Source organism: Leptonychotes weddellii, chromosome 11, assembly GCF_054177405.1.
Source record: "Leptonychotes weddellii isolate Sample4059 chromosome 11, ASM5417740v2, whole genome shotgun sequence".
Taxonomy (NCBI): domain Eukaryota; kingdom Metazoa; phylum Chordata; class Mammalia; order Carnivora; family Phocidae; genus Leptonychotes; species Leptonychotes weddellii.
This window is the reverse complement of record NC_138379.1, coordinates 67,299,195-67,313,869: the sequence shown is the minus strand read 5'-3', so window position 1 is coordinate 67,313,869 and position 14,675 is coordinate 67,299,195. Positions and strand designations below refer to the sequence as shown.

General features: G+C 35.3%; 1 protein-coding gene across 7 annotated transcripts in view; it reads right to left on the bottom strand.

Annotated features, from left to right (window-relative positions):
• CNTN5 (contactin 5) overlaps window positions 1-14,675 on the bottom strand; it is a 1,075,732-nt gene that overhangs the window by 360,245 nt on the left and 700,812 nt on the right. For all 7 annotated transcript variants that reach the window (XM_081799059.1, XM_081799056.1, XM_081799055.1 and 4 more), the window contains one exon: window positions 4,593-4,688. In XM_081799059.1, coding sequence (XP_081655185.1) covers window positions 4,593-4,688 — 96 coding nt within the window. The remainder of the gene's footprint in view (window positions 1-4,592; window positions 4,689-14,675) is intronic.

The following is a 14,675-nucleotide window of genomic DNA, read 5'->3' as shown; positions in this document are numbered from 1 at the left end:
ACTGGTGATGGTTTACATGTGGGGTCTCAGAAAGTGAGAAGTTAAAAATGACTCTAAGGCCTGATGGATAGTAAGAGATGGAATTGCCTTTGACTGAGTTGGAAAAGACTGCAGGTGGAGCAGGTTTGGGGAAGATATAACAAGAAGTGCCATTTTAGACATGATTAGGCTTGACATGCCTATTAGCCATTAGTGACCAACAATTTGAAGACTGAAAATAATCCAAATTCCCCATCAACTGAGTAATGAATAAACAGAAAGTGGTGTATCTATACAATGGGATACTATTCAGCACTATAAACTAACAAACTACTGATACATGCCACAATATGAATGAAACTTAGAAACATTAAACTAAGTAAAAGAAACCAAACACACCTACTCTCTCTCTTACCACATATATATATACATACAGACTGAACATTGCATGATTCGATTCAGTTAAAATGAGCTTTCTAAAAAAGTAGGTCAGTGGGGAAACTGGGGGGGAATACCTTTGTGAGATGATGGAAGTGCTGTAACACTAGATTTTGGTAATGGTAGCACAACTGTATAAATTTACTAAAACTCAGTGAACTATACATAAAATGAGTGAGTTTCCTGGGATATAAATTGTACTTTAATAAATCTACTATTTATTTATTTGTTTATTTATTTATTTATTTAAAGATTTTATTTATTTATTTGACAGAGAGAGACACAGCGAGAGAGGGAACACAAGCAGGGGGAGAGGGAGAGGGAGAAGCAAACTCCCCGCTAAGCAGAGAGTCCGATGTGGGGCTCGATCCCAGGCCCTGGGATCATGACCTGAGCCGAAGGCAGACGCTTAACGACTGAGCCACCCAGACATCCCTAAATCTACTTTTTAAAAAGAGAGAGACAGAGGAAGAGAAAAAGGGACAGAGAGACAGAGAGAAAGAGAGAGACAGAATCAAAGGAGTGGAATTAGATAAAGTATGAGAGACAAAGATTTTGAAAAGCTTTGTGATGAAAAGGAATAGAAAAATAAGGTAGTAGGTGAAAGATGACATGAGTCAAGAGAGCTTTGCTTTGTTTTGTTTTTAGGTGAAGGAAGAGACAGTATAGTTGCATGCTTTTGGGAATGATCAAGAAGAGACTAAACAATCTCTGGTGAAGATGCAGATCATCTTCACTGAAGCAATTTCTTAAAGTAGACAGAAAAAGGATGAACTACAGTGCACAAGTTAAGGGATTGGCCATAAAACCACAACAATGCATCTATACTAAAAAAGGAAAGGGGTGTTTGGGTGGCTCAGTGGGTTAAGCATTCAATTCTTAATTTCAGCTCAGGTCATAATCTCAGGGTTGTGAGATGGAGCACCCCCTCCCCCAGTCAGGTATGGAGCCTGCTTAAGATTCTCTCTCTTTCCCTCTGACTCTCCCCCAGTCTCCCACATGTACTCTTTAAAAAAGGGGGGGGAATTAGAATCTATCAGTACAGATGCTAATGCGTGTTTCATTTGGTGATGAAGGCTGTAGAAGTTATTTCCTAATTGCCTTCCTTTCCCCAGTGAAGTAGGATGCATGGTTATCAGCTGAGAGTGGGATGGCAGAAAAACTGAAGGATGGGAGACATACTAGATTTGACAGAATTACAGTAAGAGAACTAAAGTTATTTTTCTTTTTAAAATTTCTGATCCTCATTAAAGTGTCCTTGAAATTCATAGCTTGGTTTTTAAACTCAGATCAGTCTGCATAATTCTCTCTGGTTCTTTTCTTTTACAGTTGTATTAAATTGAGTAGGTTTGGGCATGCAGTAGGCTGAAAGATGGATCTACATTAGGATTAAGGTTTTGCCAACTGTTGAGTCAGTGTGATGAAGCATAAGAGGGATGAGAAAATTGAAGCTCTATGCAAGAAAATGATAATCATTGAAGGAGAAAAGTGAGAATCAAAGGAGGGGAAGTAGAGTGAGAAGGAGCTAGGATCAGTGATTTGTAGATTTCAATGACGTTAAAGGATTCCTAGAATCAGGGTATTGGAAGGAATAAGCAGAAGGTAGTAGATGCTATTAAGAAGTGTGGTAATTGAGAGATTGTAGCTGTTTGTAATAACAGTTCAAGTGGCCATGGATGGTTGTAAAATAAGAGCATTGCAATGGAGAAATGAAAGGAATGAAGAGGACAGGATGTTGTAAGACCTCTGCTGAAATTACCAAATATTAAGACTGGAGCAGTACTGAAGAAATTGACAGTGACCCAGGTGGTAAAATCTCAGGAAATGAAGATAATGAGCTGGGAGAGTGTAAATGATTGCAACAAGAAAGTGTAGAGTCTAATGGCTTGAAATTTAAAACTGAAGGTTTGTAAGGAGGAAGGGAGAACAGGTAATGAGAAGAAAGGAGGATATCTGTTCAAATCTTACTCTGAATGGTACATACAAATTGGGAGAATAAATAGCCATGACTTTAAAGGGCTGTGGGGAAGCCATATCTTCAGTGTATATGCAAGTTTCAGTTGGAGCAAGAATATAAAAGGAATGTTCAACAAAGAACCTTAAAGATAGGATTTGACTGATCAGGAGAAAACTACTCATCTGGTAAGTGTTAGACATTGGTCTGGATGCTGAGTTACTCCTGTTATTTTGGGCTATGCACGTATCCCCTAAAACTCTGTGGTGCTAACACTGATGTTTGAGTGGATCATTTGACATAAAACCCCCAAATGAGTACCTAGTAGAATGCAACCTCTCCTACCATATTAAGGTATACAGTCTAATATTTTTTTATTATTTATTAAGTAATCTCTACACCCAGCGTGGGGCTCAAATTCAAGATTCTGAGATCAAGAGTCACATGTTCCACCAATTGAGCCAGCCAGGTGCCCCAGGTGTATATATTCTTACAACATATATACAATAGCTACCATCTGGCATTACTCTTACTGATGTCAGTCAGATATCACATTTTTATTTATTTCATCAATTATTAATACATATTCTTATATCTCTTGCTTATCACGTATGCAATTCATTATTGCTATTTTTCCCAATTAGAAATCTCCATAGTTTTCTTTGGCAATTGGATAATTTGTCTTTGTGTAATCTTGCAGTTTTGCTTCCTGTATCATTCTCTCACATTTCCCTTTTCTGCACATGCTCTAACAGCCTTGCGATATAGGTTATGTTTCAAAAAATCTTGCTTTCATGTTAACTCCTTTAAGTCTGATGGTGAACACTTTCATCCTTTATAGAGCAGATTCCTTTGTCCTCCTCCTCTTCCTTCTTCTCTTTTATCTTTAACAATTATTCATCTAATATTGCTCCTTAAACTAAATCTAATAACCCAACATTAGACATAGCATATATTGATGCTATAGGATTCTCTTAAACCTACTAAAATTTTTTGTCTTATCCATAGAAAAAAAGTTACAACACATGTTTCCTTGAAAGAATCTAAGCCTAGAATCACAAGCAGGTAAGATTAAATATGTTTACTGTAAAAGTCCCTAAGCTACTCGCAGAAGGAGTAGACTGAATTGACCAATAAGAATTAGGTGGGGGAAACTCAAAAATTGGTTCCTGATAGTAATTGTTATCTGAGTTTCAAAGCAAAATGTTTTTTGAAACTATTTTCTTATTGAAACATAATTTACTTTTCCCTCAATTAAAAAAATTAGAAAGGGGGTCAGATAAAGATGAGAAATTTTAAGAAAATTGATTGAGGTCCTATTGTAATTTATGATAAGAATTATCCATGGTAGAACAAAGTTGGGCCCCATTACTACACTGATAATTACAACCTAGAAACAAGTGTGATTTTCACACTAAACAAAAAAGAAAAATTGATTGAGATGCCAGGACTGAATTCAGTTTCCTGTTAACCCTAAGGTCTTTGTTATAGACATTTGATTCTCTCTCTCTAGTTGATACTGGCCACTTTTAAATTGTATTATAGGAAAACTATACTGAGATACAAAGAGGTACTCATCTCAAATTATAGAACTAAGAAAAAAAAGAGTATAATTAGCTGGGTTGGCAAAGGGAATATAATTAATCTGAGCACAGTTTACTATTCTGTTCCTCCAAACCCCATGAAGTACTTACCTATTACCATGACTTTTACAAATAAGAGCTCAAGTGTCCAAAAAGTAATATGTAAATTAGAGTTTTGTTTGAAACTCAAAAAAATATTTCTTAGCAGTTTCTGTTCCAGTGTCACAAACAACACCATAAACAACCCAGTTTCAAGCTTATCTTCTGAAACAAGATGCACATTGTTATTCAGCTAACTCAACTCTGACACTCCAAATAATTTTGAAAAGTTTTTACTCTCTCAGCTTATCACATTCCTTGTGCTCCAGGCAATGTATTCCTCACTGGTGGCAGGCAGAGACATAACCACAACAATCAACAGTTAGAATGGCAATAAAACAATCTTACCATAGGAGTGCAGTCTTCTGTCCAGTGGTAGTTAGAGTATATGAACTTTAATTACTAAGCTGGTACTCTGGTACATTTCAAAAAAACCATGCACATTTCACCTGGAATGTTTCTTAGTCAATACCCTGTCTAAAAGAATGAGCATATAGTAAAAGAGATCAGCAGCAATGTAGAATGGGATCCTACTGTACCTGGAGAATGAGGCGGAGGAGAGCACATCAGAACAACCCCCTGGCCTTCCCTCACCGAGACTGCACTTCTTGTCCGGCCACTAAAATTTCCCAGATCTGTCAATATAACACAGCACTTAGATGCAAGGCAAAAAAAAAAAAGCTTAAAGAATTTCTACTTTTATAACTTGTACCTACTTTTCTCTCATTATGCAAAGTTTATTTTTGTTTGTTAGGCAGTGATATCAGGGCCTTAAAAATAAATCTATACCATACTGTACCATACAATTTTAAATACCACAATTTTCAGATTATATGCACTACACACTATTTCTACTTATAGTGCATACAAGTTGCCAGTATAGGAAGAAAATAGACAATACATTTATAACACATTAAATAGTCCTTTCATTTCTATATAAAATTTTTACATATTGATTTTTCTAATATTAATAAAACCAAATCATGCATAGTGAGAAGAGAAATAGAAGTGGTTAGGGGTGTCTGGTGTCCAACCTGGTGCTTCATTATGTCATGCTAGGAATGGTGTGTAAAACCAAGCATGAATTTTCTAAATTAGAGAGACTTGTGTGCTCTAGCAGAATATAATGGGGATATAAAGTATTCTTTTTCTATAAATGTGAGTGAAAAAGTCATGTTATTTTCATTTTATAGAACCCTGGAATGGCTTGTACAAATTAATTATACCCATCCATTTTCATTACTCTGGAACTATCGTAGTTATCAAAATACCCAACTATATGTATGAAGAATTACAACATTGATTGGGGTTCAACTCCCTTCTCTTAAATTATGTTGCATTTGCACAATTTGAAAATACTTTCCTAAAAATAAAGTTACCTAAAAAATGAAGTATATTATTTGCATTTCTATTACTGTTTATTAATCTATTCATAGTTCAGTATATATGGCCTTTTCCCCCTTCTTGGGCTAAGTTGATCAAATATATGATTTTTAAAATAGTTTCCTAGGAATGGTAGGATTTCAATATTTATAAAAATAAACAATGTCCCAGAATTCTCAGTCTGTAAAATCATGTTCCCATGGTGAAAAATACTTCTTGAAAATGTTCTGCCTTTCCCTCTATTATTCACCAACTGTAAAAGAGGTTTTTTGAAACTTCTCATTACTTCACATTAAAATAGTATATTTCACACCAATACAATGTAGACTCTCAAATTTAATGTTTGTTAATCTGACAAATGATGAGAGTAAGCAGTCAAGAAAATACACTGAAATTATATGGAGATAAATCACTAACTTTAATATCCTAAGAGGGATCTTATACTTTTTTTGAGATATATGCAACAATTTACTGATTTACTGAATTTACAATCAAATCTTCTTAAACACATTCAAAATCATGAGGAACTACTAAACCGTGAAGGCATAATGCCAAATAAATAAAAAAGTATTCATTATTGATGAAAGTGTTTATAATTTTACACATAATTCTATGCTTCAGGGAGCCTGAGTGGTTCAGTTGGTTAAGCATCTGCCTTCAGCTCAGGTCATGATCCTAGGGTCCTGGGATCGAGTCCAGCATCAGGCTCCCTGCAGAAGCAGTCTGCTTCTCCCTCTGCCTCTGCTTCTCTCTCTCTCTCTGTCTCTCATGAATAAATAAATAAAAATAATATATCTGTGCTTCATTGTCAATAGTTAAGCATTTCACAAACTAGATAGATTAGAAAAAATTGTCCTAATTCTTTCTTTCTTTTTTTTTTGATGGTGGTTTGAAAACATAGACACTAACTTCTGGTAAAAATCAAGTTTACTCATTTTCAAATATGTGTGATTCATGGCTTTAAATTTCCTATGCATTGGTTCTTAGGGATAGAAGCTGTCTTTTTCCAATAAAGGATCTTAATATGAAAACAAGCATGGCAAGATTTCTAATTTGACTTCCTTTGACTCTACTCTGGGACACAGGAACCACACAGTGAAGCAGTGATTGCATTAAGGTTGTAATGCCTCTTTAGGCCTGGTTTTACTTTCCTTTTTTCATCCTCACTGAATTTATAAACTCTGGAAGGCTATTTGGATATCAATGTATTATAACTGAATTTCTTAAATGGTTTTTGAAAAATATATGTATCTTCCAATACATTTACAAGTTTATGTTATGCTTATTCTGACATTTCAAATCAACCTATTATAGTAAACAGAATATTTTAATAAAGAACAGTCCTAAATTAATTTCTATATCTGAGAAACTGAAGTACAGGCATGGCCTAGAAATTAGACATGAAAAAGAATAGAAAATTATAGAATAATTATGACCCAAATTGTGTTTTGAGATCACAATGACCTGAAAGATAGCACTAAATTGTAATTGCTTTATTAGGTATTAGCTGTTAATACAGGTACAATTCAACATTTCCTCATGGAATTTTCTGTGTCATTATTTCCTAGGAAGCATAGCAGTACAAAGATAAATGGATTTTTTCAATTGTGAATATATTTTTTTCTTTCATAAAACATATACGGAAATACTAAAAAAGAGACTGAATTTTTATGGAGAGTGCACTTTTCTCATTTAAATCCTTCCTCCTAAGGAAAAAAAAAGTGAAATATTATCTGTAATGTAAAAATGGTCCTTGTGTTAGGCAAGATTTTGGTTATCTGTGGCAGAATGATTTATGTGAAAAAAATTCTTGGTTAGAGTGGGGATGGCAATTGGGCAGAACAGTCTTAGTGAAAATACAGCTGGTTATTTTTATCTCATTGTGAATGAAAGCAGTTATTTTCTTTGGAGGTACTTATCAGAGAACTTAGTTTGAGTGCTTATTACATTATTTTAATAGCTTATACATTGTATTTATCAAGGAGATAAAAAAAAACAAGAATATTAGGGGGTGCCTGGGTGGCTCAGTTGTTAAGCGTCTGCCTTCGGCTCAGTCATGATCCCAGGGTCCTGGGATCGAGCCCCACATCGGGCTCCTTGTGCTGCGGGAAGCCTGCTTCTCCCTCTCACACTCCCCCTGCTTGTGTTCCCTCTCTCTCTGTCAAGTAAATGAATAAAATCTTTAAAAACAAAAACATTTATGGATGGAGCTTTGATTATTTTATTGACACATGTAAAAAGTACATGTTGATACGTTCTTTTTTTTTAAGATTTTATTTATTTGCGAGAGAGAGAATGAGAGACAGAGAACATGAAAGGGAGGAGGGTCAGAGGGAGAAGCAGACTTCCTGCTGAGCAGGGAGCCCGATGTGGGACTCGATCCCCGGACTCCAGGATCATGACCCAAGCCGAAGACAGTCGCTTAACCAACTGAGCCACCCAGGCACCCTGATATGTTCTATTTTTGATTTATAAGGGAAAAATGAGTAAAAATTAAAATCTTAGTACAAGGAGTCCAAAATTCAGGTTAAAGTCTTGAACTGAAATAAACCTCTTTCTGAACTTATAAAATAGCATGTGGACAAATAGACAAGTAATGGACTAGAGGAGAATGTTTGTGATCAAGAATCACAGGGCTCTAGGCCTTGTCTTTTCTGTAACTCTTCTTCCAAGTTCAGAAGTTCATGCAGAGTTTGATAGTGGAACTTTAACTAGAGCTGCAGCTTACAGAAATATTGTACCTATTCATCCTCAATGAACCATGCAAAGAAAGAAAAAGGTATATAATAAATAATGTGTTTGAGAACCTCACATGACAGAATGTAGATTTAGGATGTGTGATTTGAAGCATATTCAACAAATGTAAGATAAATAATTTCATCCATTTATTTAATAAATATTTCTCCAGTGCAGACCACACACTGAACACAATGTTAGGTACTAGGGTTACAGAAAAGATGCAAAGGAAGGATGTAGATGTATGCACTTATCATATCTACTTGGGCCAACTTTCCACAGACCCAGCTGAGAGGAATCTGTGCCACCAAATAGATGTATGAGCCCAGCTTGTCACAGCCATCCTTATGAGTTACCATGTAGCACTTCATGATATTCTCCTAAATGTGAGCTACACATACACACACACACATATAATTTGAGTTTTTTCCTTCCTTTCTCTCCTTCCTTCCTCCACCTTCCTTCTTCCCCTTTCTTCCTTGCATTATTCCACAAAGGATTTGAAACAGCTTAAAATACATTTGTATATAATACAAAAAATCAAATAAGTGGTTTACAGATTCCAGGTGAAGATAAAATGGGTATGGTATGAATCCTGTAGGTTAAGATTAACACTTAAGAATATATGTCATATGCTTTTATAAATTATTAGAAGTTGGCCATTAATTTTACGTTAAACTTAAAGGGCCAAAATAAAGATGGATATATTTCCAGTCTTAGCATTCATGGTTACGGCAAGATAAAAATTTTCCAGTAACTCAGTGTAAGAATAATGTTAATAGATTGTAAGGTCTGTAGAAGGATTTCTCCTGAAAGACTTCATAAAGATCACACTGGGTGGTATAGTGGGTTAAACAAATTTGCAAACAAAATAGGAAGGTTTTTCACACATTAAGACACCTTAAGTAGGTATAGTGCACGTGCACACATACATACACGTGAAAACATTTCAAAAACCATTGCCTAGACAGGTGAATTATTTGAAAGTGTTAGAGAAAGAAAGTACATAAGGGGTTCAGGACACTGATCTTATGATCTTAGGTTAAGTACAATAGATTGGTTAGTTACTGGGGAGAAATGATTTAATCTTATTTTATTTTTCCCTCCCTACCCCTATGTTCATCTGTTTTGTTTCTTAAATTTCACATATGAGTGAAATCATATGATAATTGTCTTTCTCTGAAAGACTTATTTCACTTAGCATAATACCCCCTAGTTCCATCCACATCATTGCAAATGGCAAGATTTCATTTTTTGATGGCTGAGTAATATTCCATTGTGTATATATACATCACATCTTTATCCATTTCTCTGTCGATGGACATCTGGGCTCTTTCCATAATTTGGCTATTATGGATATTGCTGCTATAAACATTGGGGTGCATGTGCCCCTTTGAATCACTATGTTTGTATTCTTTGGATAAATAGCCAGTAGTGCAATTGCTGGGTCATAGGGTAGGTCTATTTTTATCTTTTTGAAGAACCTCCATACTGTTTTCCAGAGTTGCTGAACCAGTTTGCATTCCCACCAACAATGCAAGAGGGTTCCCCTTTCTCTGCATCCTCACCAACATTTGTTGTTTCCCGACTTGTTTATTTTAGCCATTCTGACTGGTATGAGGTGGTATCTCATTGTAGTTTTGATTTGTATTTTCCTTATGCCGAGTGATGTTGAGCACTTTTTCATGTGTCTGTTGGCCATTTGTATGTCTTCTTTGGAGAAATATCTGTTCATGTCTTCTGCCCATTTCTTGACTGGATTATTTGTTTTTTGGATGTTGAGTTTTATAAGCTCTTTATAGATCTTGGTTACTAACCCTTTATCTAATAGGACATTTGCAAATATCTTCTCCCATTCTGTCGGTTGTCTTTTGGTTTTGTCAATTGTGTCTTTTGCTCTGTAAAAGCTTTTTATTTTGGTGAAGTCCCAATAGTTCATTTTTGCTTTTGTTTTCCTTGCTTTGGAGATGTGCCTACCAAGAAGGTGCTGTGACTGAGGTCAAGAGGTTGCTGCCTATGTTCTCTTAAAGGATTTTGATGGACTCCTGTCTCACACAGAGGTCTTTAATCCATTTTGAGCTTATTTTTGTGCATGGTGTAAGGAAATGGTCCAGTTTCATTCTTCTACATGTGGCTGTCCAATTTTCCCAACACCATTTAACAAGATAAATCTTATACAATTAGGAATAAAGTGTTGAGGTTCATCTGCCTCCTGGGTTATAATTTCCTAGTCTTAAATCTGTTCTGAGTAAGTCACAATGTTTGGTGTATGAGAGTTGTGTGTTTAGAAAAAGGAATGGGAATCAGAGTGTTTATTTTAAATTGCACTTGGTTAGGGACGCCTGGGTGGCTCAGTTGGTTGAATGTCTGACTCCTGATTTTGACTCAGGTCCTGATCTCAGGGTTGTGGGATCAAGCCCTGTGTCAAGCTCCGCACTCGGCCTGGTTGGGATTCTCTCTCTCCCTCTCTCTCCCTCTCTCTCTCAAATAAATAAATAAATCTTTAAAATAAAATAAATTGTACTTGGTTATACATTCATCCTGTAGGTGGTGCTAGTAAGCTTTAGACTGTCCATGCTTCAGGTATTCTCAATTCTCTAACACTAAAGGTTTTGTAAATATAACTTACTATGGTTCTAAACTTCATAAAATTGAGTTTGATTTTATACAAAAACTAAAACAATTGAAAAAGGTAAAACACTTTAGACTAGATGTCAGAGACTTGAATTTTATTAATTATCAACATTAGGGTATCAGATTCTTATGTAAGATTATAACATTGAAGAACTAAGATAGGTACTCTTTCTGCGGGACCTCATAACTTTAACTTCTGTGATTTCTATAAAAATGACTGAAAGATTTTCTAATATTAACTTTGTATTTGTTGCCTCATTTGCAAAGTGATTGCATATTGAAGTCTTCTTTCATCACTTTTGTTTCTTATTGCTATTATTGTTTCTGTTATCATTAGGATTATTCAGATCATTGTCAGATTTTTGTGTCTCATATAAATATCCTGTAATAAAAATTGGCCAGACCTCATTCAGAAACTATCTTTGACATTCTAAAACAATGAAAAAGGGGAAAAGAAATTATAATCACACTACCTACTAGCATACATACATACTCCAACATGCTAGGCATGTTGGAGATTAAATATTAATTTCTCCATTTTTTTTTAAAGATTTTATTTATTCATTTGAGAGAGAGAATGGGAGAGAGAGCACGAGAGGGGGGAGGGTCAGAGGGAGAAGCAGACTCCCTGCTGAGCAGGGAGCCCGATGCGGGACTCTATCCCGGGACCCCAGGATCATGACCTGAGCCGAAGGCAGTCGCTTAACCAACTGAGCCACCCAGGAGCCCTTAATTTCTCCATTTTAAAGATTACTAAACATACGTGAAGAGAAAATAAAAGCTTGACTATGGTCGCACAGTTAATAAGTAGTGAGTTGGCAAATCAAAATCAATGTGATTGTTTAATAAAATGTATTAGTACAAAAGCAATTCAACATTTGGAAGTTAGGCCAAGTTGATTTTAGGAATTTAGAAATAATCCTCATAAGGATCTCTTATAAAAATCATTTTCTGACAGATGAAAGACATATAGATGAAAATTAGTGAAGAATGGAAAAGGTAATTCTTACATTTATTTTGAGTGAGAATTAAATAAGCATTTTTCAATACATAGCCATTTGCCTGCATGTAAAAGCTTTCCTAAGACACTACAACAAAAAGGATTCTTAATAATAGTAGTTTTTAAGATAAAAATTTGACTATTGAATGATACCTTGACTGAAACTCATAGAAACGTGAAGCTTTGTGGTGTTCTTTTGGTTAAGGGTGAGCTCATAAGCCTGTGATCAATATGTAAAAACAGAAGGGAAGGGCTTATTATCCCCACTTATTGATGAGGACATTGGCATTCACTAAGGTTAAGTAACAGAAATAAAAACTCACAGCCAAGGATTTGAAACTTCAAGATGACACATTCATTTTTGGAACTAGCATGTTTCTAATCTAGAGTTATTCCAATACTCTTAATTTAGAATGTTTCAATTGATGTGATTATTTCTTTAAATATTTACCTATTACACCACATGAAGTAATCTACAATTCTTCAAAATAATTGTTATAAGTCATCAGTGATTGTGACATCATATCACCTTTTAAAAGCATTAATTGTTTAATAAAATTAGTCTTTTTCTTAAAGATTTTATTTATTTATTTGACAGAGAGAGAGCGAGCGAGAGAGCACAAGCAGGGGGAGCAGCAGAGGAAGAAGGACAAGCAGGCTCTGCATTGAGCAGGGAGCCCAATGTGGGGCTTGATCCCAGAACCCTGGGATCGTGATCTGAGCTGAAGGCAGACCCTTAACTGACTGAGCCACCCAGGTGCCCCTAAAATAAGTCTTTTGAAAGTATCACTTGAGTTAATTAGAGGTATCTCAAAAATATACTCCCATTTATTACATGAAGATAAGAATTGAATTAAGGTACAGCTAGGTACAGCTAGACATGTGGTGAAGTAAATCGATGAGATAATGACAAGTTACAATGAAACTTTCTTCGTTCCCATTTTTCCTTTTTATATTTAATGGGTCAGATGACTAATCTCTTGCTGTGGCTTGTCATTTTCACTTTGCATATTATCAGATATGAATCATCCTGCCAAAGGTTTCACTGATTAAGAGGAAACCAAATTATATCAGTGTATGTTTGCCTTGAAAGAGACAATTTAAACTCCATTATAAGTAAAGCAGTAAATTGTAATTGCTTTTGTAAAAAGATCTATTATCCAGAGTGTGATAAAAATGTTTTTGATCTTAGGTCTTTTCTTTGATATCTTGATGTATGTTACCAAAAGCTACCTCAATTGTGAATAATATATAGTGAAATAATCTCAAATGCTAAAGTTGTGTATAAATTTGTTTGACTAATGTGATGATAGTCTATGAACCCTGGCAGAGGTTCTATACATTTGACTTAACTTTCTACACTCCGGGTTAACAATTATATTAATAATTCTTTTTTTTCCACTTAAGTACTGCTTCTTCCTTTATTATTTTTTTTATTTAAAAAAATTAATCCCAGTGTAATTAACATAGGGTGTTATATTAGTTTGAGGTGTACAATAGAGATATTCAACAATTCTATACATTATTTAAGACTCATCAAGATAAGTGTACTCTTAATTCCCTTCACCCATTTCACCCATTCCCCCCCACTCACCTCCCCTCTTGTATCCATCAGTTTGTTCTCCATAGTTAAGAAATAATTTCTATTTGCTTACGTCTAAGTTCAAATATTTTTCCCAACTCAGATAAGTCTTAATTTATTAAAAGTCTCAGGAAATTATAAGACTGATATTGGAAAGTAAATAATAATAATAATAATAATAATAAATAGAACATGGATAGAGATTTTGAGTATTATAGACCATTAGAGATGGGGGAAGGTGTCATTTAGTAAAACCAGCAAGTCATTTAGTACATTAATTCCTAAAACTCATACATATTTTGATTGTCTTTCAAGCTTTGGGACCTAACTATTCTCTTCAGCTATTTTACATTTTATAATATTTTATTAGATTAATACTTCCTTACAACCATGACTCCTTACCCCTCTCTCCCTCCTTTTTATTTCCCTAGCACAACTTCAACCTAGGTTAAATTAAACTGTCTACCTAATGTACTCTTGTCAAGGGAACATGAATGGAGAAAAACAATAACAATGATGACTAATTTTGCTCTAAATTCATCCATGAACCTCAGGCAGGCCCTTTGTGCCACCTCTAATCCCAGCACATTTATGGATTCCGTTCTCTCCAACCTCTAGACAATACTTTTACATCTCTCTTTGAAAACAACTTCCTGCCCTTTCCCCTGCTTCTTCCTTCCTACTTCCTGGAGAAAACAGATGTAATAAAAAAAATCACATATATATTTCTCCTAGGGGCAAACTGCAATGTATGTCTTAGATTCCCCTTTAATGAAGGACTTGTCCCAACTGTTGGGGGTCCTATTGACAGTTTTCAGCTCTCAGCACCTTCAGGGGCTGCCTTTGCTACAGAGAATCAGCTCAACCAAGGTTATATCCCTTCCTTGAGTAGCACACAGCCAACAACTGCTCAATGAATGAATATAATGATCTGATTACCTTGGTCCAACTTCAGACAACCCTAAAAAGTCATTCTAGCTTTAAAGATCCTCCTTGGTGTCAGCTGAGATTACTGTTAAACCTACATCGCAGCTCCTTCTCCTTCTCAAATCTGCTCCTTCCTTCTCCCTTCCAGTGGATGAATTCAAAGGGCACTCCTTAATAACCATCATCTACACTAAATTCCAATCACTGAGCCAGTTTCCGAGAGAAGTCAACCTGTAACACTACCACAATAGTTATCAACTTACCTATATCTACACTGCCCCTGATTATCTTATCAATAATCAACTGTCTCTGATCTAATCAAAGGCCCACCTCTCCCTTCTGCATCATCAGTAGCATTCA